This window comes from Grus americana, chromosome 5 (genome assembly GCF_028858705.1).
Source record: "Grus americana isolate bGruAme1 chromosome 5, bGruAme1.mat, whole genome shotgun sequence".
NCBI lineage: Eukaryota > Metazoa > Chordata > Aves > Gruiformes > Gruidae > Grus > Grus americana.
In genome coordinates, this window is record NC_072856.1 from 6,966,303 (window position 1) to 6,992,938 (window position 26,636).

A 26,636-nucleotide genomic window follows, 5' to 3' on the forward strand; every position below is an offset into this window, starting at 1 on the left:
TAGGAAAAGCAGGAGAAAAAGAAAACCCAATCAGATTGTATGATAACAGCAAAAAAGTTCTGGCATCACACAGTAATATCTCTTTCTAGAAATTTGCATGCTAAACTCTCAAAGCACAGTAATTTGAGACTTCAGTCGCAGCAAAGACCTGTATAATGGAAAGTAGATTAAAAAAATGTTTTCTGACACCTCTAAGCAAAAAAAAATTACTGTGAAACTACAGGGTTTGCATGTATGGAAGAGGCTCTACAGTACTGTTATCCCCAGTACTAATTTTTACCAACTTACACATGCATACAATTTTAACACATATGATTAAGACTGCTCTAAAACCGCAGCACATGAAAAAATTAGAAAAAAGATTGTGACCACCCACCACGCAAATTTTCATCCCACAATGTCTTAAAAAAAAAAAAAAGCATTGGGACTTAATAAAGAGCTTCTGGCAAACAAGGCTTCTGGAACAACTGACAAGAATAGCAGAAACATGTCCTAGCTCTACCACAGTCATTTTTTTTCCTACAAAACCTATAGAAGTCCTCGAGGTAATAGTTTTAAGCAGATTGCATTCTCAGTCCGTGAGCAGAGACAGGCCGGCAGCAAGTGCTTACATGATAGGTATGCAGACCTGTTCAGCTTTTTTCTTTCTGAAGGAGCAGTAAAGTGGCAAACTTGGTGCCATCACCTCAGTTCACACCTACATAACCATCAGAGATAATCCAGTCCTAAAGCAAGTTATTACTCAACGTGAGTAAAAGTAGCAAGAAAACAATTCAGTTTTATAATTAAACTAATAACTGCCTAACAATTCATGACATAACCCAAGTTCTTACTTTCCACTTGGTTACTACTTTTTTGTTTGTTTTTTAATATGTAGTTTAACAAGCAATTCAGTGAGGCTCGTTAGTACAGCCCTCCCAGCTTCCTTCTGCTTGCTGTCTTCCACACATTGTTCTCCAGCATTTATGTGCCACCTCCCCACCTACTTCCAGTTAAAAGCACACAAACAAAACCAAACCACCCCTTCCATCTTACTGATGGTCAACAAGTACCACCAAAGCGCCTGCATGAAGATCTGAAGGGCTGATGACCACACACAGGACAGCAGATTTTGTTTGCCACCTAAAAAGCTTGACCTGGGAATAAAGTACCAGCCTTTGCCTACTGCTGGGGCAGATGTTCTTAGCCCATCTGTAGCCACCACTACTTTTTCAAACATCTGCCTCAACTGGATTTATCACTTTTTCTATGAGGCACGGAAAGGTCAATTTAGACTCTTCCAGCTATACTGCAAGGGCACAAATCCCTGAAGAACTGTTTTGTAGCAGCAAAACCAACCCCCTCGAGTAATTAAGAAGTTTCATGTTCAGGATATTTTCCGTGGCTCCCACCCATGACAGGACTTGGTGCTGACCTTAGGAGGTTCAGAATCATGCCCCTGAGGGGAGCAAGGAGCACGTGGAGGGGTTGATGCTGCTTCTGAGGAAATGAGGTCTCGGGACATTTGTGCCTTCTTTCATGCTGTGACAAACCAAATACCATGTCAGTACCACACAACCTACGAAAAACGTTGCAGCAGCTAATTAAACCACTTTTTGCAAAGAGTGCCCACATTATTCCTCCAGTTGCCAGGCCATAATGTCTAACATAGCCCGTTAAAAAAGTTTCCTTATTTACACTGACGACAGAATGCACTATATTAAAAAACCCTATAGTTACTGGGGAAAAAAAGTATTTTCCTTCCCCACAGCAGTTGACAATGTCAACTGATGTCAGTGACTTTATGGTGAGATTAACAAGTAACCGGCAACCGGTCTGCAGAGCAGCACAGGCCCCCAGCCGCCACCAACGCGAACATTGCACTCTTACATTAAATCTAGATGCAATTGTTTCTTTAAATGAAACGTTTATTAACTAGCAGGCCAAAACTTCATTCCTCATACCTCAGCGTAAACCAAGAGAGTTATTCCCCAGCAGCTGTTAGGAGTATACTAACGTTAACTCAAGAGCAGTGGAGATCAAAATAAGGTTCAGCACATACAAAACAAATCCAGTTGTGCGAGAAGACCAAGAAAATCCACTATGGCACAACAGACTCCTTCACTGAGCTCCAGAAGGAGCTGAACTGGAGATGATTTATTTCTGAACTCTACAGCCTGCACGCTTTAAGAGGTGCTTTGTGTCTCAGCAGCAGCTTGGGTACCGTGAGATGCTGCAGTTGCTGCGGGAGGACATTTTTCTTCTTGGGCAGGAAAGTAAATAAAAGTATCAGATACATGAATTGTCAGCTGTCTGCTCCACGGGAGACTGCAACTTTTATTCTCCCTACCCCCCATACACATTTTTCAAATTGTCATGAATACATGCGTTTCACACATCCAAGCGAGTCCTCTCCTTTCCAGAGGACTACGCACCCCCTTCCAGTATCAACTGGGAAGCATTTATGAATAGGGCAGAAGGGTAAGAAGGGAGCGGAGACGCTACGTGAATCCTAAGAAATAGTAACCTGTACAAGAAAATCACAACCCTCTCAAAAGACTGTCCAGGTGATATAAAAGCCTATTATTGCATATACCATATTCAATGGTGGTGGTAAAAATAAGTCAAGAGTACATATCATTAGAAAGCACTTTATGAATGGCTACACATCGCTTGGTCAGGGATTTTGACTGCAAGCACATTTGTTACACTATGTGATAGCTCTTTAGGACAGAAGTAAGAAATCACACCCATCTGAAAGCAATGATCTGCAAGTTTCAGAGCTATAAACACCTGATTTTCCGAAGTGTCATATGCAATCCTAAATGAAGTCAATGGAAACCACGCAGACATACAGCATGGCTGACATCCAAATGCTATGTAATTTCAGTTTTCTCTGGGACCTGAAATTAGCAAAGAATGTTTTTTGCCTGTAGCTCCAAGTGTTAGCATCTACAATTTTAATATGGAGAGTAGACTCTTTGGATGTAAAGCATGAAACAGAACACCTTAATAACAAAGATTTGAGAAGCATCATCAATATCCATGAATTCTACTGAAATTTATTTTCAGCAGAACTGCATTTATAACAAAAACAGGCACAAAGACGCGTCACCATTCTGTCTTTAGCCGTATCATGTGAATCTTCACGCGCTGTTTATCATGACACCTTGCTAAAAAGCTGGAATTATTACAAAGTTTCTGTATTTTTACATGTGATAGTAGCTCCTACTCAGTAAATCTTTATAGCACTGATTCGCAGACTTCGGGGGACATCAAGCCACCAACTTTCCAAGTTTCTTAATGATCGCCATACAAGTTCTAAATAATTTTTTGTTCAATTAAAAACATCATGTAAAAGCGGTTTTGCTGGAGAAATCGCAAACTGATTGCCAATGCCTCGCTAATCAATAGACTTGGGTGGATCACACTTTGAAAAACTGGTAGAAAAAATTAAGTTTCAACATAGGAGATGAGAAGGTGAAAACACACTAATCTTATGTGAAGTGCACTACCAGCAAAAAAGCAACCAATAGAAAAGGGAAAAACACAAGAATTGTAGAAGCCAAAATCAGACACTTGGGGTTTTGTATACATAGATAAAAAGAAAATTTTAAAATTTGCTTTTCATTTCACTCTACAGAATATCCTCAAAGAATGAGTTCATGGGCACTATTTGCTCACAATAAACTATTAAGTAGTTCACAAGCTTCAATGCAAGAATTTACAAACAATATCAGCAAACACCCATATCACTACAGTTACATGGCTTAACTACTCTCTAAAAAGTTTGCCTAGTGAATTTGGAAAATATTTTTTACAACACAGGCTTTATAGAAGAATTACAATAAAAATGGACTAGCACCATTATGACAAAATAACGGCAAATATTTCCCAAAAAAACACTGTCCAAAACAAAAATAGTCCTTGCCAAGTTTCTACTGCTTTTATTTTTGAAAATATTCATCTTACTATTCCTGAAATCTCAAAAAACAAATCAGTCTATGCAGAATCAAGGAGGCTGTCCATGTAATAAAGATAAAATATTAGTACTGGCCTTGGATATGCCAAAGAAATCTCCACTGAGAAGCTGCCCTACTCCACCCGTTCCTCTACCTCTACTAGAAAGGCCTCAGGCCTATGAGCCTAGAGCTCATTTAAGGTCCTAATATACAAAATAAAGTTTTAAGAATTAATAAAATGAACACGTAGCAGTACTTTCCCAACCTCTAGCAGTGTCCACCGGAATGATGCTATCACACAACAGAAGGATCCCATCAGCAGTTGCCTAATGCCTCATTTCAGCACAAATACAGCAAAGGACCCGTTCTGGCTTGGGCTATGACATCCAGACATAAGTCCCTGAAAAACAGCAGGCCACCTAAACACCTTTTGATTGCCACCAAAAAGCCAAACCAAAACAAAAAAACCCAACAACAAACAAAACACCAAAAAACCCCCACGCTTGCCCTAAATTTTACTGGTACACTGAAGTTCAGACTCAGTATCTGGAAGGCTGATCTTAAATTTCTTGTGCTTTCATCACTTTGCAGTATGATCTATCAGCCTCAGCAACCTACAGCTCTGTCTTGAACTTAAACTCAGCCCCACACTTATATTTGGGACTTTTGCCCTGGGAAGCATGAAACGGACACAACAGCTTTAAGAGGGAAAAGATGAGGACAGCGATGCTGTGGTTTTACACCATAGATTCGTTAGGAAAACGAAGGAGAAGCCAGGGGTAGACCTGCACCTTTCAGCAGTTAGCCATTAACCAGGCTTATCTGTACTAAGCAGCCAGGCTAAATCTTCGCTCACTAACCAACTTCAGCCGAGGCAGGTCAGGGCGTGATCGGGCAAGGAACTGGCATCGAAACTAAGATGATGAACAGCCGAAGGTGGTAACCTCTTTAGCAAGAGGCGGCTGCATCTTGGGGATAACATGAATCACAGCCTTATAGTTACAATTGGTTTCGCCATTTCAGGTAGGAGAGATGTAACGCCAGAATATAAACACAACCGTGCTCCCTCCTACAGTGCTATTGCTGCCGCAGCTGCAGTTCTGAATGATAAATAAGGCTCACGCGCTTGGTCAGAAGTTTGGTCCTTCTTCCAGGAAGGTACTACAGAGGAAAAAAAAAAAAACAAACAAAAAACCAAAACTAAAACAAGTCGCTTGAAAAGCATACTCAAAGTGTTATTTCACCATCCCAGGTACTGCACAGACTAATTTTTACAGGCCAAATGTGAAAAATCAAGCCACAGCACTCCAGCAGTTATTTGCTGTCTTCAGCCTGCTTCAGTAGATCCTTTCAAGTTATTCCGACAACTACTTTAATCTTCATTGCCAGCTTAGTTTAGCATAGTCCCCTGCTTTCACCTAACACAGAAACGTGTCTTTAAAAATACTTGCACGTATACTAACCAGCAAGGGTGCTAAAAGCCTCTGTTGAAAGTAGGCATCAAATGAGACAACTTGGGAGAGGAAAGCACCTTTGCTGGACACAGTAAAAGCACACAGCACCACATCTCCTCGCTGCGCAAAGCAGGAGATTTGAGCTACTCTTAAAGCAGCCAGCAGTAGGGATTTCAGAAACCTGAACTAGGCAATATAAAGCACTTAAACTGTTTTTTATTATATTTCTTCCGTGCAGGAATTCCAGTTCCTGATGGAAAGTTTTGGTGGTTGCTTTTTTAAAGGATTCTGTATTCTGCCACTAACCAAAGTTGAACTTCCCGAGGCTTCAGGATGAGCAGAAATACTTCATATCTTGAATGGCCACTTACTAATTCTCTCACATTTGAAAAAAAGAAACTCTTCCTTATCTTTAGAAAGTGGCTTCAACCACAGCTTTCATCTGTGGTATCACACAAAAGAGAAGTTGATAAAATGCACAGCATGTCACAGCATCTCCTGCAGGACACGGCTTTCTCTCTCATTTTAAAGTCCTGCCTCCACCACAAAGTCGCCTGACCCTTGTTAGATTTATCCTAAATGTCTTTCTTACCGATTGCGAGAGCGGGATTCTGGCTTGAAAGGACAGCTGGCTGGAGATGATGGAAACGGAGGAGGGGGGACAGTAATTCTTGCCCAAGAAGAAAAGCTGCAACAACAAAGAGGGACCACAAAATGGGAAACACAGGCTTCCTGTAGAGGGCTACAGAAAGGACAGGCAAAAATGATAAATAAATTAGCCCAGGATATAGGCAGAGAATGAAAGCTAACAACCAGTAACCGATGGGCACTGTAAAGGAAAACGACGCCAGGGTCTCTGAACTGAGGGACATTTAGCTGCAACAGCCTTTTTTTGACAAGACCTACCATTCTTCCCTGCATGTCCCCAGCCAAAAGGTGCGGGTGCTTTAGGCAAAGAAGCCTTCCTCGCTACCCAGCTCTGGTGCGCTGGCATGCCTCCTAAAACTCACAGGAGATGCTGGTGCTACGCTTTCTACCCTGCACCGCAGCCTCGGCTATCAACGCTTGCATCGGCACTGAACTTGGGGCACACGCGCCTTCCCGCCCCATTCGTGCGCTGCATCCGAAGGCGTGCTAACGACCTAAATTACTCCACTTTGCAGAAAAGATCTGAACCCAGAAAAACATGAAATATCTAGCTACAGAAAAGGCAAATGAGATCTCAGCCAAACCCAATCGAGACTGGCTGCTTAAAAAATAAAATCAAAATACTCCCCTGTGCTCCCCTGCTCTTCATTAATAGGTAACTTCTTTTTGGCTCACCACCTAACCTCTATCTTTTGTGAAACTTAGAAGGGAAGGGGGAGAGGGAAGGGGAGAGAGAGAGGAGTGTTTGTTGAAGAAGATCATGTTTCAACAAGGCACCTTTAAAATCCTATAAAATACTCCCTCTGAGCAAGCTTAACCTGTTTGCTGATAGATAATAGCATGTAATACTGTAGGCTCCATTCAGTCTTTTCCAAGGTCTCTGGGCCCTCTGCCACCGAGTTATTTAATTATAACACTTACAAAATGATTTAGGCAGAGCTAGCTATATTTGAATAAAGCCCTCCTACCTACTTGTACAAAACCATTAGGTAAAAGGTCTTAATCTTATGTAAAATTCCCCAGGTAGTAACCGTGATCCAGCTTCACTAGTACTAGGAAATGCTGGAGCTGTCAATGTTGGGGGGTTTTTTTGTTGTCGCTTTTTTTTGCCTTTTTTCTTTTGAAACTATGTTAAATAAGCCAGGTTATTGCAAATGCAAGTCAACATGAGGCTGGAAAATACTCAGCGACAATTAGCCACCCATTACCACTGTGCCCATCAACACATGGATAATGTCCCGATTATATTAACATCGGTGAAGATCAACAAGACAAAGCAACGGATATTTTTCTTAGTTTATCAGACCAACAATTCTTTGCCGATTATCAAAGAAAAAAAAGGGACAGAAGTATATGCAGTTATATGGCGATGGTCGGAGCTTCGAATTCGGTCTAGGTCACATTGGCATTAACCTGGAGAACTGCCTGGTGGTGTGGCAGCATGGAGAGGAGCTCGAGCGGAGGGTGGGCGGGGGGGGTGGGAGGAGAAATCGGGGAAACTCAAGGTTAGACCAATCTAAGTTGTACTATGGTGCTACGGTCTTGAAGAAACACATTCGGTGCTGAACTCCTTGTAGGAACACGCTCACATGATGAAAACCAACATAATTTTCAACCAAATCACACACCTCAGCAGCCAGTCCCAGGGGAGACCAGGAGCTGCTTTAGACCATTTAGCCAGTTCCTTCAGGATGAACATAAAACCACTGAAGGGATGGAGTAAATGATTTTGCATTAATACTGTCCTATGTCTTAATCGTATTCGGTATGTAATGAAAGCATAGAAAGCCTAGAGGATCAGCAAGGAAACTCTAAATGCATTCAATTAAAAAGTAAAAATTTAGATCTGGGTTTTTGGGGGTTATTTTACTACATCTTCCTGATAACAAGAAGCGAACAATTCTCTTCCAGAAGCACCGCCTCACAACTACTGCTTTGAACAGTAATTGCCTGCACTGTGAATCCAACAAGTGCAGCTGAAATTCAAGGATATGTGTTACAGGCAGCCATGCCAACCCCAACAGCTAGAAATCATGAACAGAAGGCAAACAAACATCAGGCAAAGGAAAGATGGTGTTTACAGAGGAGCCTACACTTGGAAAGTGTCGGAGCTTGCAATGGTGTTTGAGTTTAAAAAAAAAAGTTAAAGGAATATGCAGAGTAATTAATTTCTTACCTTTTATATACTACCTACATCTATTACAGCAAGGTTTGGCTGCCTCAGCTTATACTATTAGCTACCATTTATATGGTAATAGCACACCAATGCCCCAGTATGTTAGACTGCTATTGTATTTAAAATTTACATTTTCCCAGTTTCTGACAAGGTCTGTACATCTACCCGTGCCCATCTCGCAGCGGGAAGGGCCCAGCTCAAGGGCACCTCTGGGTCTGCCAACAGCCGGGACTCTGCACGCTACTGACTATCCCATATCTTCCAATCCTTACCGCCATGCCCCAACGCATTTTTCTCCTTCTGATCTTTATCTACTGTTCCTTTTAACATGGACAAAGTTGTTAACGATAAAACAAAATGGAAGATTTGAAACTAATTTTTGATTAATATAGATTTTTCTCCTGGTGTTTCCATCTCTCCCCAACGATCTTAAGCACGGCCCTACTGCCTCGGGCATGATCACAGAGACCTCCAGCACTTAAAAACCACAGAAACCTGTTCTGTAGTCAGAGCCCATTTTGCAGTCACAAAAAGCCTATCAGCCATGCCATTTTTTTCATTTATGAGCATGTTTCCTTTTCCACTTCTTCTAGGAAACATTCTTGTAAGAAAGGAAGTATCCAAATACTTAAAGCCTTAGTCAACATCTGCTGTGACTGGCTAAATATGACACAGGTTGCATTCCCACCCAGCAAATACACTTGCCATTTCCTAAGTACCCATGCTATCTCTCTAATGAGCACAACGTCTTATCATCTGTTGTTTGTATTGCAACAAGAAGCTAAGGGCCCTAGTTCAACATGTCAACCTGATCGGCACTGTACAAATACACAGTTGGAGACACTCCTCACCTAGAAGGGTTTGCTGCTTAAATGGACAAGACAAACAGCACAGGAGGGAAAACAGGCACGCAGAGGCGCGAGAATCTGCCCAAAGTCACCAGCGGAGCCTGGAGCCCCCTCCAGTTGCCCAATGCTGCTCTCCTGGGCTACGCCCACCATGTCAAAACAAATTAATTACCTTTCTTTTTCTTCTTTTTTTTTTTTTTTTTAATTTAGTAGGGAAACAGGACAGGAGACTGTTCTGACAGTTTCTTGTTTGCTAGATGTGTAGGTTCACTCCATTTGGTATCGGCGGAAAGAAATTATGCTCTAACAGCTTATATGCAATGTTTCCACCCACTTTTCTGTGGCTCAAACTGGAACATTTGTGTGACCGCTCACTTGGGGATGAAGCGCTTAACCTGATTTTTCATGGAAGCAATCAAACTTCAGACTACCCACCAACCCTGGCTAATAGAGGGGATTGAGATATTCAGAAGTTTTAGGAAATAGGAGTACATGCAGCCCTCTTTCAGTACAAATACAAAAAAAAGGGCAAATAAATCCTATTGATTCTAGTAAGCTTTTAGCATTTTGCTGAAGCAGGACCTACAACATTTCCATTGACAGCCACAGAATGGCTGAAGGATTTCAGACAGGTCTGTTCCTGCAAGAGAAGCAACATCCCCCTCTTTCCCCACCATATTTCTAAGTTATTTCTCCTGCCTCCTCCTTCCCACGTCACATCAACCTGTTGGGTTTTTTTTTTCTTCCAACATGATGTCTTAGCTTTCTTTCAGACACAGCAACTAGCTCTAATGTACCCTATTCATGTGCCAATCAAGCCATCATCAAGATCTTAGAGAGAACAATACCTGTATGCAAAGACCTATTTTGAACTGGTATTTGAGTCACTGCAGGCCAGGCATTAAGCAATCACACATACGGTTAATGGCCTATGTTGACACATGGTGGGGAATTAACCCAGAAAAAAATTCCATTGCATTATTATGAAAGAGATCATATCCTGGAATAGGAATATAGCGCAAATTAACATGCTCTTTGGTTAATTTTTAAGAGCCACACATTTGGTGCAGATTACGGGCTGAAGGAAAGGCTTATTGTAAGCTGGAGGAGGAAACAAAATGTCTTTCAGTGCAAGAGTGTCTTACAGAGTTAGAGATTATTTATAGCAGAGAGTAAAATTATGCATTATTCATGGTTTTATAATTATTTACTCTCCAGAATACAGTAACGCCAGGGAATTGAGTACAAAAAAAAAAATCAGACCATGAGCATGACAGGCACGTCAGTCAAGCACTCCAAGGGCAAGTCTGTGCCAAGATACTCCTCCTACGAGTATCCATCACAAAACGCAAATAACCAAACTGTACAAAACCATGAGGAAGTCCATGGACAAAACCGAGTGGGAACTCGGATCATCCACGTCCCTGATCTGTAACCAGCCTCGCGTGTCCTGCTACCACCCAAAGGCCTGGTAGGGAAGCTCTCAGTGTGGTTACATCACAGCTACCCTCTGACTTGAAAGTTTTTAAAAATTATTTATAAAAAGTAAGACAGTTATCCAAGACTCCAAGATTAAAACATCGGAAAAGTCATTAAAAGTATTTGGTTATAACCACCTTGGATTCACAGCCACTTGAGGAAACCCAGACTACAGGGGACTTGAGGAGAGCAGCACAGCAGCTAAAATCTGTAAGGATCAACATTTTTAAACGGACTGCTGCAAAGCATCTTTGCCAGCCAGACTCATCACGCCCTACAACTAGCATGACAGCTGTTGAAGGGGATCGAATCTAAGCAATAGAATTATTTTATGCCTTTTGCATGTCTTCTGCACTTTACCCAGCTTGTCTCGTGTCTCCAGGAGCTACACACAAAGCTAAGGCAAGTTGTAAACCCAGCGGTGGAGCCTTTGGGTGCAAATGTTCAAAATGCTGTCCTCCTCTTAGCGATACTTTTGTATTTCACTGACACATCTTCCAGATATGGGAAGCTATGAGGAATACTTTAATGCCTTCATCTCATTAACAGCAGTCCCAGTAAGTCGGCTGGAATAACAACTCTCCAGGTTAAGGGGCTTGAACCTGGGATCATCTTAGCCCAAACACATGCACCTAAACCATTCATTACAATCATTGTTTTTGGCAAGACTTGAGATTGTTTGTAGAAGCCAGTAAAGGTAAGCAGGACTTTTTTTTTTTAACCCATAAGTCTCCACGCACAAAGGGAAAAGGAGAACATGGCAACAGGTTACATGCTTGAGGCTTCAACCTACTACACCCACCTGGGTGTAGCTGCACAACGTGTCTTCTTTCTGACAAAGAAAATCAGCTTATATTCCCATTGCTTTCCACCTCCATGGTGTAACTGATTATGGGCAGCCTGCTGTAATCAGATCATTGTAATAATCTGGATTTAAACAAAAACATTTCTGGTTTTTGCCTTTTTTTTTAAAAAAAAAAAAAATCAGATGGGATTAGCTGTCCTCTATATAGCATGGCCTCAGAGCGAGCTGTATCAGCACAACTGTGGGGCAGCAAACTGCAACGGTAGTAGGAAAGAGGAAAGGTATTGAAGGGGACAATGGGAACTTGGCACCACAACAGAATTTAATATGTAGCTACACCTTCAATGAAATCAACACCAGATTCCCTAAAGGAGTTTTACAGAAAGGTATTTGTCATGTCTTAAGTAAATCAACTTTAATACTCTGTTTGCAACCAAGTTAAAATAGGGCAGTACTGCCAGGTGCACCAATTGTCCTTACCATCATGGAGTCATATTGAGCCATCAACCACAAAGGTAAATATGTCATCTATAGCTTTGATTTTTCTTTAAGGAGTTAAGTCAGCCCCAGGTTAGAGACATATCCGAGTTTAAATTTAAAGCACACATTGCTAAACCCGGCACAGACACTTCATGCGTGACCAAGCCAAGGATTTGTTCATTACTATTGAGGAAGTTCTCAAGCATTTTTTCCTTATCGAAAACTTCTGTGAACAACCATTGCTGAAACACTAGGAACATCACCAAACTATGTAATCAAACCAGTTTAATGAGATCTGGGGTCGTGTCCCCCCTCCCCGCCTAGTCTCAGGTCCCACAAACACCCACAAGGCACGTTTCATTCCATTTAACAGCTTCAAGGGCAATTCCATAAAACTTAAACCACCTCAACAGGAGCATAGGGAGTCACGCTCACCCTTTGGACTCCAAGGACACCACATGTTACTCCACCTAGCAACACAGTATTTACTACAACAAACATTTCACACCAAAAGCTCCCCATTACAACTCCGGACAGAGATCCACAGAGGTTCAGTTCCTTGCCCCAGCACAGACTCATTTTGTGGGTTTGGACAGGTTGCTTCCCCCTCCCAAACCCCAGGTTCAAAGGAGAACAATCTTTGCTGCATCTGTGTGAGGAAGGGGGGGGACAAAGTACGGATGCTTCTGAGCTGTCCAGAAAGAGCCCAGCACTTAAATCTGTTTACACTGATAGAAAAGCCATGCTATCATTACACGCATACATTCACATTAAAATCTCCTGTTGAATTTTTCACTCCGTGTTTTTGCTCTGTTGCAAAAAGAACATGAACAGCTACAAGTCCAATTTCATAAAAACGCCAACTTTAGTAACTCTAAGTACTTTGAATTTTATTCATTTTCTTCTGGTTTATTTTGGTCTCCTAGTCCGTTCCACCCAATGTTTAGAAAGCAACCTGAGCCTCAAAAGTCTGGGTAAGCCCTACATTTTTAGAAGACTAAAAGCAAAAAAGCAAAACAAAATTGGTGTATGAACACAGTAACTGATAGGATGAAGCCAGAAGCCAGAACGTAAACATCTCAATCTGTCCAAACCTATATACAACAGCTTCAGCATTTAAGAATTTTTTTTCACTTACATAAAACATGCAACTGGGATGTAACTAAAAATTATTTCTGGCAAAAAAATAATCATCTTTTTCTGCAATACAGCGCTATAATTATCTATATACTGTGGGAAAACTAAAAGCACACAGTACAGCTTTCTAGTGTCAAAATAGATTTCATGGCAGCACCTGGAATGGCCTTTATAGAACCAAACATGCTTTTACAAAGCAATTTTCAAGGCATCGAAGTAGCTGACAAAGCAAGAGCAGTTTTGATAAGATGCAAAACTCAAGTTTTGGAAATTCTTGATCATCAATTATTGCACAGTACTTTAACAGAAAAGTAATTCCCACTTTATGACATTTTAAGGATTAAAGTCTGCCTGAAGTCGTCTGAAGTTTCCCACGTGGCAGCGTTCACGTGTGCTAACATACAACCCCTGCGTTTCACTCGGGAAACGGTACCTTCAATAAATGGTAAAGCGAGGGTTGCTGCCTATGGACAAGACGCACAGCTAAATACAAGAATCCCAACAGCTTCATCAGCTTCGTACGAGCTTCCCATCCTTTGGGGTTATACTGGTTTCAGCTACATCCCTCTTTTTGATTTAGCCGAGATGTATGGCCAAGTACTCTACATAGATGAAGACACAGGTTGAGCATCCACCTTACCTTCCAGTGAACCTTAGACGCAAATGGCAATGAAAGGTGCACAAAATGTCTGCCAGGATGCTCTTAGAGAAGAACTACAGGTTCAGCTTCTACTTCAACAGGACTGAACAAGGGACATCAAGGAAGTATCTGAATTCAATTTTATTTTTCTTATATAATGAGAGTGTAAGGAATTATCTTGTTCTGTCCTATCACAGAGCTAATTATTTCATCTCAAGAAGAAAAACTTCACGTATGCTTTGCCTTGTGAAAAAACACAACCGTTTCCTCAGCAGTCAAAGTTGCATAGCTTTTATTCCCACCCAACCTGCATTTGCCATCATCTTAAAGGAAGATGATATGCAAAGTTCAGGATCTACAGTGACAGCAGCACCTGTGGTCTGCACATACATAACAGTGGGTTTTCTCCCCAAAATTCTGCCATAAAAAACTAGATAGTTTTGAGCATTTGGGGAAGGAGAAAGGTGAGCCAGGCCACCATGCCCAGGAGATGGTCGCCATTGTCATCGCCGATATCGCTGTGTGTGCACCAACCACTGCTGGTGTTGCGCGGGCAGCTTGACGGCATTGCACACATATGCATCCTGTATGTTCTCAGGAATTTGGCAGAGGTACGGCCCTATTGCTGACACTGGCCAGCAGATGACAAGTGCCCACAGAGCCACATCCTCAGCCAGTTCAAGAGCCTCCAGTGAGACTGCCTGCACCACGCTAAGCCCAACAGGGGCATGACAAACTTCAGTCAACGTGGGTTGGCAATGTAGTGGAAACTGGCAGGATCACTCACATCTGTAGGTAACAAGCCATCCAGAAAAAAAAAAAAAGTGAAGGAAAATAATCAGTCTGGATGAAGACAAACCAACTGAAAGCACAAAACCTCTTTATGCACCAAGAGATGAAGGAATAATGTTCTCATAGTGCTTCCACCTCTGTAGGTCGGAGGACAAAAGGCAGACTCTCCTTTCACCTGCAGCAGAAAGCCACATAAGACAAGGAACACCAGCTTTTTCTTTTCTTTTTATACTATTATTATGAACTATGCCCAAACGCAGATTTTAGACTGCTACGCAAAGAAGCCGTCACAAGCAACCTACCACAACCACCAACAGGCGTCCTTAGCAGCTAACATGCTGAGAAGTCTTTCAGCGTAACAAACTAAGATGGATCAACTCTGACCTGGACATGGGTCCTTACTCAAAATTTGCCCCAAACTGGAGGAGACTTCTCTGGAATCCAAACAGTCAGTGAACCTGGTTCTTCATCAGCTGAGTCTTTTTTATACATTTAAACTACAACTAGAAGCTCAAACAAAGAAAATTTAGGGGGAAAGGAATAAATTTTTAATTATAAAAGCAAAAGTTGTGGGAAAACATTTTCTAATGTACTGGACCAACTGATAAGAGTTGTGGGAGAAGGGGGCGGGGCGGGGAGGCAAGTTTCAGGCCCACTGAGGTCCCTAATGGCACGCAGAGATTTATTTTGCCATTGTAGGACTTCCTGCTAACCTGCAGAGGTTGTCCCTCCATCACTACAGCACACAAAGCAGCCAGCACAGCCTGAGCTGGCAGCCATAGGAGGGTTAATGCACACTGCACACCAATTAGAAAAACCCTATAGTTAAAATTAACTGCAACTGCAAAGAAAAAAAGAAAATAAGAGGAGAAAAAGAAATCCAAAAAACCTCACTTTCTCACACATCCAGAGAAAAAGCCGGGTATACTGTTAGCGTGGGGGAATCCAGCCCTTTACACTTTCCCATTTCACACCAGCACATTCACAGTAGTTTTCAATAAACATCTACACAAGTCACTGGAGGGGGAAAAAAAAATATCTGTTTTCTTTCATACAATTCCACAAAAATAACTGTCATCACAACCATCCTTGTGGCAGAAAAGTCCATATTTGCCTGGAGTGAAATCCGTCTGCAGCTGCCCTGTGGAAAAGACAGCCAATAATTGGCTTCTTTCACCTCTGTTAACCACGAACAAAAGTGTCATTCAGCTCCCAAATGGACAGAAGGCACCAATGGATGGTCAGCTCGCTGAGGCTGAGCCAATGGGCTGGAATAACAATAACCCTGTAGCATTTTCTTTTTCCTTTTGTTTAGTCTTTCAAAGCCCTTAATTAAGACCCTCACAAAGCACCCCTACAGGCTTCTTTCAATGAGGCATTACACGCCTGTTTTCTTGTATTTAAGGAAGAAAAGTAACAGGGATTTCTCAAACACATTAAGCAGTACACACAATTTCCATGTATTCACAACTGAAATACTGTTACATTTTAGCTTTTAAATATTATCGTCAATAAAAAGAAGTTCAAACTTACTGTGCCTGCTCTTTGCTGTACATCCCTTGCTACGTTCAAGAAAAAAATAAATAGAGGCAGTCATAAATCTGGTGTAACTGCAACGGCTCATCCAAATCCATCACAAGCCAGCAGCTCCCAAAGCGAAGGCAAGTGGAACAACGCATGTTGATGAAACATCCCTGGGCATCCTCAAGCAGACAGCTGAGAAAGGACCACGTAACGCGGGGAACTAATTTGTTGAGACTGCACATGACGCGCTGTCATTGTCTGAAAATCAGAGCTTGTGAGGGCTAAGGTATATACCCTGCTGGGTGTAGTGGCCTCGTGCGCAATTAAATATCTGCTTGCATTTAATATACGGGAAGGCAGTCTGTACATTATCTACGACTGAACTGATGTAATACTGATGTTTGTATATTACACAGGACACTGGAGGACTACCTCTGCTTTTCAGCAGCGTAAGCAGTCTCTGCTTAACAGAAATGCTACAGAAACTTGCAATATTACAGTGAACTACAGCAGCTCTTTTCCTGAAGGACTTCTCCCCCAGCCTCAAACAGGACGCAAAACAGTTTTAAGGAAATGTGAAATATCATCCTCGTAGGTGCAGGCCAATTTGGGGAAACCCAGTCGCCCAGCCCTTTCCCACTCCAAACCAGCCGAGCGGCAGGCTAACATGGCCGCTGGTTTCTGTGGGACCCCCTGCATGTGCGGTGAAGGGCGCAGGGGTGAGCGGGGAGCATCAGGTACAGCCACAGCCTAACAAAGCCATCTTCCGGCCAGCGGTGGTCCAACCTCTCCGGCGTGCTGCTGTCTCTCTCCACTGTCTGTAAATGCCCTGATCCTGTGAAAGGCGGCTTCTGGGCAGCTTCCTCACAGGAGACCAGTCCAGCAATACAAGGTGCAGCCAAAAACTACCAAATCATTAGGAGAGGGTATTTTTCATGTCAAAGAACCATAGGCTGAGGCTCTGGTAATGCTCTCACCCCGCAAGAAAATGGGAATAGCCTTTTTATGACTGACAGAAACCCCACACAACACCAAAAGGGAAGAGAACAAAGACGTTTTTATTACTAACGCCAATCTGAGCGAACATAAAAAGCTATGGTTTAAAATCCTCCTCTACACTACCTACGTATCCAGCAGGCATTCTTTAACAAGCTCCACTTGCTATAAAGACTTCACGCATCTAGGCAAAATGCAACTGGGTATAAATCAGCTTAGACCTTTTTTTATTTTCAATATAAAAAGTTAGCTGCTTGTGTCTGTATTGACATAGTGAAGGAAGTAACTTGCCTTTCAGAAACAGAAATCTAGCAGCAGTACTCAGTGATTCTGCTTTTCAAAAATCAGACTGCCTATTTAGGTATTATACACCAAGATCTCTTCTAGCCTTACCTTCAGCCTGGCTTTAGTTTTGAAGGTCTAACTCCAAGCACACATTTTTGGAAAGCCTGTTCACAAGCCTTTATCGGAACGTGTTGTGTCACTGACCTTGACAGAGCTTCAACATCGATCAAGCAGGAGTTTGCTCGCTAGTCCTGTTATATTATTGACAATTTCTGTGATTATTTACCACAGCAGTTCAAGATGGACTCCTCTCCAGCACGAAAGAGCAAAAGTAATTTAAATTCTGAAGATGAGCACGAACTATCAACTTAAGTGCATCCAATGCACCAGCTCCAATCCAAATTCATAACGTGCTGATAAAAATCTCACATGAGTATCTGATAAAACTGCAATATAATGTGAAAATATGCCACTGCAATATAATGTAAAAAAGCAAAATGAGACCCAGGACCTCTCATGCCTCCCAAAGCTCCAGACACAGCTCCAAGCAGCGGACGCAAAGGGTAAGGCTTCCCTCACACTAGTTGCATGGCTCAAAGCGACAGGGGAACCTCAGTACCTCAACTCCTAGAATCTTAAACACACCCACAAAAAAACCAATCACCCCCCCAAAAAAGGCTGTCCTGACATCAGAGGTGCTTGCCAGCATGACTTGGTTGGTTACAAATCATATTCCAAAGTGGATAGTTGTGCTAACCAGATTTAGTAGTACAGCTCTGGACTTTTGGATTCTGCCCTAACATGAATAAAAATACTACTACTTACCATTGCTGATCCAAGAATATAAACCAATTAAAAATTAGCATATTTTCTAAGTTTTTAAAGGAAAATCTATACAAGCAAGTGAAATCTTTCACAGAAACCCTCAGCCAAAAAAGCCTACAGCAATCACTTGCCATTATAAATAAAGGAGGTCAAAGAAGCACTTATTACTCAGTAGTTTTCTTGAAAAGGTTAAGTTCTCTCTTCAGTTTAACTCTGTTCTCAGTATTCACATGACTACACCTATTTAAAACTGAGTAGATTTTAATCACTAAACTGTCAAGAAAAAAACGGCATACTTAATGCAAACAGAACATTACAAGTATTTACATGAAAAACAAAGACCTACCACATTAACCATCCAGCCCACACTCTTAGCAACTGAGATTAAGGCTTGTCAAGTTTAATCATGTACATGGGATCAATTTTTTTATATAAACACATCTAATGCGCATGTGTGATGGAAAAGCAAAAGACCCGCAAAAGGCAATCAAGGAATCCACCCGTATTTCTAGCCTGCTTGTAGACAGAAATAGCACATGCATCTTTCCAGCAATATGCACTTTACAGATGAACTCCAAGAAGAAAATTGGGCTTGTGAACCCTTGTCTCCTTGGCTACCTCCACACAACAAACACAGGCATATTTTTACTTCATCATAGCTATCCTACAGGCAAAGATAGCTCTTACCTAAAAGCCACTGGTCCATGTAAACTCCTTTTTGATGTATAAACCTACGTTGCAGTGGAGACAAGTACAACAGATGCAGGGTGGACAAAGAATATCCCTCCCAAGCTCCATTAATAAAAAGATCTGGTTTTTCTTGTTCTCACTGATTTCAAAGAAGTCTAGTTTCTTCTGCCTTGAAAGACTATGGTTTTTACTGAATCAGTAAACCAGGGCCAGTAAAACTTGCCCACGCAGTTTGAAACTCACCCCTAACGTGGGCACCTTAATACTACTGACACCCCGTCTTGCCCATTACCAATTTTGTCATTTACTACCATCAACACAACAGTTTTTCCAATCTATCACCAGCAAAATTGTGAGGACACTATTAAGAAAAAAATAAGCCCCTGAAAGTTAAGAGGGCAAAAAGGTTTTTATTGAAACTGGCAAATCATATCCTCTTTTCATTTTTAATAACAATAAATCTATTAACATCAATATTTAAGCTATCAGAAGTGAAGTAGTGCTCTGCAATTATAATGTCAGATCCCCCAATAAATACCAACACATCTTATATTCACTACCAAATCTGAAAAGTATAAACTAGATGTAGTAATTTATTTTAACTTTTATAGTTGAGGGACAAGTAATCCTACAATGGATCAAAGATTAGAGTTTTAAGAGATTACCTTAAAATAGAAGGCGAGAAAACATTCAGAACATGATCTCTTTTTATCTGTTTTTAAACAAACACCAGGATATAATGAAGTAATGAAGGCGGCAGTGTAATGTAAAAACATACATAGCTTTGTCACGTTCAAAACAGTTTCTTTTTTCCACATATGTGAAAAGAGTTGATTTTACAAATATATTTACTTACTGTGTAACTACTAGTAGAATTAAATAATTATTCCATCTGAATAAGAGCACTAGATACTCAGGGGTCCAAGACAAATGGAACCTTTTGCTACTTTTCATTATATTTACCACACAAAAGTTGTTATAACAATTGTAAGGACTATTTACAGTAAACATGGTAAAGAAGGAAACATCCCCCTCCCTTTGGCATATCAGATTGTATTTCGTATAGCACACAGATTAATATAAGTTGCAGAAGACAAAGCTGCTAGAACTAATTCTGTACCATCCATTCCAAGAAACGATCCATCATACCTCCTCTTACTATTCCCAGTTTAAAATAAGAGATTCTAACGACGAATTTATGCAGTTTACTCTTGTTGGTCTTTACCATTCGTTTGGGTTTTTTTCTCTCCATACTATGTATTAGGAAGGACAGGATGAGGAGCAATCAGAAGGATATAATCCTGAGAAATTTCCACAAGATTAAATATGTATTGCTTTGCTATCACAGGAGCAATCAGTCTGGCAGCATTGCATCACATTCTCTTTTGACATTTAAATAGTGTATGACTAAACAACAGCTGCCAGTAAAAAGAAATGGTTGAATTAATGGCTGTTACTTGCCAACTTAAACGTCCTTTCCTTTTTACCAGTATCGCCTCACTACAGTATGGAAGTGCAGTGCAAAGCAGCGCTTCTCTGCTGAACTCGCACCACCTTTACTTAATGGAGGAATGTTCAGAGCTTGCTAATTCAGTACATCCAGTAGTTGAGTTTCAGCAAACTGAAGCTGAACATGCTATGTAAAAGGTATAAATTACGTTTCCAAGACAGCTCCAGGCACTGCCTTGTTTGGAGTTGCTTACCGAGCAACTTATGTTTCTCCAAACAAACTAATGTGCAGAAGGGTAAAGGGCAGTGAAAGTAATTATTGGAAGGAAATCTCTCCCTAGGCCAGAAAAGAATAATTAAGCTTGTGCATGTTAAATCGCACAGGGGAAGTGAACACTGAAATAATCGAGTGTAAGCGATAGCAAAACCTATCTACAATCTTCATGAAAGGAAATTAAGGCAGGGGGTAATCTAAAGTGGGATTGTTTAGGCAACACGAAGGCAGTATCCCCAAACTTCACTCACGGTTCTTTGTATAAATGTACACGTTTCCCCTACACACACACACCCCCCCCACAGCGGAGAAAATGTTCGGTAACCCAGTAATTAAATGACTGTGCTGAAACCTAAAGCAGTTAAACTGCATTCTGCAAGCCTGGATCCAACATAGTTTACTTATTGCTCATTAATCTCTCTGCAGATAGTATCTTTTTAACAGTTAAAAATGCTTAAAATACGAACGAGATTTTCAATGTTTAAGATGCCTCTTGTGCTTCGACCGCCACGCTGTTTTGGAAACTGCCTTGTCTAAATGCGTGCAACATATGGGAAATAAGTGCGATGAGTTTCTAGTCTAGTCCTTCCTCAAAAGCCTTGGGCTATTGTGCGAAAACTTAATGAAAGTCATTTGCACAACCCTGAAAAGCTGGTGAAGAAAAGCTGTAACAGAATCTCCTCCTCCTGAGTTGCATATCTGGGGCAAAGAGCCTTTCTAAGACACCAGCATCGCACCGCTGCTGCTGCTGCCAAGATGGCAGCGGAACGGGGGTTTTAATTGCGCACACTCTTGGTTGTTATTTGCCGAAGCTTCTTGGATGATCTGCGTATAAAAAAGGCACAAAATCTTATTTGAAAAAGCCAGCTAAAGTTCAGAATAGTACCTGTTGCATGTTTCGCCATTCAATGGGTCCATCTCCGTGTAGGTGACTCCATACCCATTTTTGCCATGACTAATATTCACTACTCCAAGATTGCAGAAAAAAAAAAATGATCAAAGTCCATCTGTACTCTCAACAAATGGGGGGAACTCCAGCGAGCTCAACGTGGTTTTATCAGACATAGCAAAACAGAGACATCCACAACTGTTTGCCAATTTGCGCAGTATTCCGTAAAACAGCCCCAAACCAGAAGGGCAATGGGAACCTATGGCAGTACGTGTATTCTGGCCAAGCAGGCTGATGGACGGTACGGGCACGATGTCCAAGTCCCAAGTGGTCAAGTACACATCTCACAGTCACCAGGAAACAAAGCACGTGAACTAAACGTCGCCCATCCATATCATGGGACATTTATAGCTACGTACACTGGCACAACTGAAGTTCACAGAGGAAGATTTCATATTGCCATGGCGTGGCAGAATTTTGCAACTTGGCGACTACTTGCTCATTACATTCCTCATTGTTTGAAGCATTTGTTTCCAGTATATTTATTATGGTAACAAAGCTGACACGGGCAAAAAGTTATCAGTCTGGCATGGCCATTAAGACAGCAAGCAGTCAAGGATCCAACCGTACAAAGCTCCCCCAGCCCTCCCAAAGACCTGACACCGAAAAGCCCGAAGAGCCTCAGTGGCTCCATACAAACTGAAGAGCGAGGAGCCAGCCCCGAGCCGTGTCTCCTGCCAGGCACTCGCAGGACAGAGATGAAACAGCAGCTGGCTATTCCCACTGAAGGTGGCAAAGGACAAACTGGTGGGCAGAGCAATTTGCACAGCAAAGTGGCCTACAATATCCATCTGACCCTTTTATAGTAAAATAAATCAGACCAGACACCAAATTCGCTGAGCCCAATTCACTGAATAATGGCGTTAAGAAGTAATATTTATGTTTATGTTACTATCCCACTATTCTCTATTCCTGACAGCACAGATTCAACTGAGATCAGGTGATACATTCCCCATTTCCTTCATGCAAAGTGTATTCAGAACATAAATATCCAGGGTATTTGGAAATACGCATCAATCTGATGAATGTTACAGAATTTCTCCCAGTTAGTTATCAGGGCAAAAAAAATAATCATCTTATGTGAGTGAAGAGACAATGACAGTGCAAGCAGTCCTACTACTCTTAAGCAGGATTTCTGATATGTAATTGTTTAAACAAATACTCTCCTCTTTTGAACAGGTTGTAGATTTAAGTAAGAGAGTTGAATTTTTTTATATTTATATATTTTTATATATATTTTTTTTTTTTTAAAAGGAGGAAAAACTGCCCTTGCTGCACAGTTGCAGAGCCTTCTGCCGAAGCAATAAACGACTGCCATTTATTAGCCTCAAATCAAATCAAAACCCTGCTTGAAACTCGTAAATATCAAGATACTGTACATTTTTGGTCTGGAAACTAGAGATCTGTCTTTGCAGGAAGCAGTTAAAAAAAAATCAACACGTAAACAAACTGGTTGAAATTTTTGAAAATGAGATGTCAAGCAAGAGCAAGTCAATTCTAAATAAATGATTAATTGACCTGGATATTGAAGAGATTTAATGCCTCCACTAAACACTTGGCACCGAGTCAGTAGATTTGCCCTTGGAAGAGACATGGATTTTCTACACCTAGCAAGACTCACACTAGTTCTGTAAAATATTAACGGTTTGGTCAATATTAGCACATACTTTTTTTTTTTTTTTTTTACCCAAGTGTTAAAACCAACAGCAGTAAAAAAAGTACCAAAAGGCAGAAGCCTGTCCAAGTCCAAACCATCAGCAAATACGTTCGCAGAGTAGGGTCCCTCACACAGGACCATATCCCTTTTCTCTCCCAGCTCAGCTTCCCCCTCACAGTTCCATGAAGACTACCAAGACCCCAAGGAGCCACCCAGAGGAACCACAGCACAGGGAGCATTTAATGCCTCAAAAAAGCAGCCACTTGAGTGAAACTGCAAGAGAGATGAGCAAGGAGTTAGTAGATTGCTGCTGGCAGCAGCTTTGCAAAATTCCCTTAAAGAATGCACAAATCTAGGCCTAAAAACATCAGTCTTCCAAACAGCATGGGGCTCCCTTCAGTAGGTTCAAGGGCTCCTAATCTCCAGGAACAGCTCAGAGAACTGCCGAGAGCTAAAAGCACGTTTCCCAGTCTGGGCAAGGTCTCCCCTAGTTAAAAACCCAACACGCTTCTAGGGCTTTCAACCTGAAAAAGAAGATGGCTCCTTCACAGCTTTTACATGCAAGAGTTGAGTGAAGGCCAGATCCACCAGCTCTGCCCAGTGAAGAACACCAGAAAGACCTGTTGCCCAAAGACAGGTGGGCACACCGAAGTCACGGATTTCAGTCCCTTCACTTTTCCAGATGAACCAACTGGATATCCACTACTGTTCCAGACCAGCATTTAGAAAAACAGCAAGGAAACTTCTGAACTAAGAGTTGTTAGGAAACGGAATTTTAAAAAGGATAGCCAGGACAGCCCTTACATGAAATTGCAGTAATGAAGAAAGGATTGAAGCTAGACAGCACTGAGTGCTTTTAACAGACACGGAGCAGCAAGCTTCCCCAGGCGTCCTCTCCTGACTTGCATCATCTTCTTCTCCAAGGTGGTGCTGCAACAGGAGCAAACCGCCCTGCTTTCCTGCCGCAACCCCAAAGCCCTGAGTGCAGGAAAAACAAACTCCCACTTTACAAGTTAACAGCCTGGGGTGTCCTGTCGGATGACACGCAACAGTTGGTCCCATTTCGCTCTCTGATAGCAACTGGCATAGGGGGCACGTTCGGTGGGACCCACACATCTGTGCTCATACTGTCTGCCTCTGCCAAACACCAAAAACCAACCACCACAGCGCCCAAATAATTCAGAAAACACATTGCGTAGCATCACGTATTGGGAAGAATGAAACGTGACCACAGGGAACGCTACTGCACGGTCACATTATTAATATTGCATTGCCAAAATGGCTTTGCTCTGCATCTGGAGTTCTGGTCTCACAGCAAAGCACAGCGCCATGCAAAGTACAACACCTTCGGCAAGAGCATTTTGAGGGCTCACAGCAAACCTTGTGGCTAGCTTACCGATCTGCCATGAAGTTTGAAGGACCCAGCCCTCTGCCCTTACAGCCCCGTATACTGCTCGCAAAGAGGGGAATGAAATATTCCATATGTTTCCTTTGTCGGTGACACGTCCATTGAAAGCACAGCCACGCCGCTCTCCCCGCTGGGGCACTGGGTCAGGCCATTCATCTGTAACCAGGCAGATGTCAAGAAGGTAATGGGAAGACTCCCAAACAAAAAACACATTTTCACGGAACAAGGTTATAAATACACACAACTGCTTTTGCAGCATTATTAAGCTAAATTAAACAGGTTTAGGCCTCCCCTGCATACCTCAGAAATTGCACATCCATTTATGATTCACTGCTAATTGTGTGTTGTTTAAAAGTCCAACCACATTTGCTCAAAAATTTTAGGGCGAAAAAAGTCCTTGCAAGACCTAGCGTCCCTCCAGGATTTGTTGGGGAGAAAAAAGGCAGAGGTAAACCACTTTAAAAAACAAAAACCAACCAACTAAAAAACAAACAAACAAAAAAACCCCAAAAACAACAAACCCCAACCCCCCCCAAAAAAAACCAACTCTTTGCATTTTAGCAAGAAAATGCTCAACTGAGAGCTGCAAAGACAGCCATTTAGCCTCTGAGGGCCTGACTTCTGAGGATGCTCTTCAGAGAGCTCTCAACAACTTCACCTGACTTTGGATTTTTCTTCATCTTTTCCTCGAGATATAGAATTAGCACGTGCTCTCTTAAAGAAAAATTGCTTTCTTCCTGCCCCAAAGACAGCACCTTCTGTGCAACGTCTATTATCCCTTCCTCCAAGACCATGTTGATGGTTTATGGCTCCTCCTGCATTTTTAATGCAAAGCTTACAGGAATTAGTTATATTTTTTAAAAAAGTGTTAGAGTTCTTAAGCTTTGTAATAGCTTTCCCAGCCCTGAAGAAAATAGTTAACTTTAGTATTTTCTTAACTTCAGATCAAAAAATAGAAAAAAAATTCTTATCTTCACTGTGCAAAAATCTTAAGGTTGAGTTGTGAAAAATCATCAATTGTCTGAATTACCTACAGGTAACAAAGTTATAAAGCAAGATTTTTAGTTACATGTGTATTTATCAATATTAGGTTTGAACAACATCAACAACAACAACAAACCCCAACACTGATGTACATCGAGCATCACATTTCAGCAACAGACCTTCCGGGTTTTGGAGTTATCTCATGTTATACCAACAAACATCTGGCTACATTTAAAACTGCTATCACTTGAGAAACAGGAGAAACCTTTTTCAATAATGAAAATCGTATTGCTCTTCTCTTCCACATGCTCAATACTTTACAGGTTTCCTTACTGAATTGTATTCATGAAATAGAAACTCAAAAAGCACACAAGTGAAGCCTAAGGAATTTTTATTTCTGCCATGCTATGAAGACCATTCTTCCTTTGAGAAGACAACAAACAAGAGATATTGAATAATATGCTTTTTAATAGGTTTTTAAAAAAAAAAAAAAAGTCCAAAGCTCAGCCAACAAAGTTTTACTAACTCCAAAACACACTGTATGACTGAACCAGGCCACCTAAGCAAAAGATGACTTCCCTGTAACTCCCTAAGTATAAGCAATAAATATAAAAGCCACACCAGGAAAACGAGGCTGACAAAAATTCATGAAGTGATATTCTGACTTCCCAAAAGCAAACACATCCCTCACAGATGTCAGACCCCAGTCCACCAGAGCATAAATATCAATATCACCTGTTCAAAAATAGCTATCTGCATTTTTTATAACGTGTATTGACTGACATTATGTATAATGCCACCAGTTAGCTGTTATATATTCAAATTCAACAACAGCTTTCAGACACCTACTTTAAACTGTTATTTTTGAGATCACTACAATCCTCTCTTGTTTTGTAAAAGATGTATATCATTAATAATGTAAGTCAACTGGCTGTATGCAGAATGTGCTTTCAAATTCAGGGTGAAGCTGAAATAAAGATTTCCCCTCATCTTTCAGCAACAATAATATGTTTCTGGGAAGAGGAAAGTTCTGACCTTGTCCCAGTCCTGTAACAGTTAAATCATTCAACAGTAAAATAAAATGCATTCTGCTATTTCAACTATGTATTTTAAAATAAATGACATACGACTTGAAAACATTGGAAACTTTCAACTTCAGTGAAACTCACTGACAGCTGCAGTAACTCGGCACTTT

The 26,636-nt window shown here is 41.4% G+C and overlaps 1 protein-coding gene across 2 annotated transcripts in view; it reads right to left on the reverse strand.

The window, feature by feature from the left end:
* LGR4 (leucine rich repeat containing G protein-coupled receptor 4) overlaps window positions 1–26,636 on the reverse strand; it is an 80,617-nt gene that overhangs the window by 46,647 nt on the left and 7,334 nt on the right. Inside the window, exon 2 of one of the 2 annotated variants that reach the window (XM_054827835.1) lies at window positions 1,415–1,521. The exons of the other annotated variant lie outside the window; for it this stretch is intronic. Within the exon in view, the coding sequence (XP_054683810.1) occupies window positions 1,415–1,434 (20 nt within the window). The 5' untranslated portion in view covers window positions 1,435–1,521. The remainder of the gene's footprint in view (window positions 1–1,414; window positions 1,522–26,636) is intronic. 2 annotated transcript variants of the gene reach the window in all.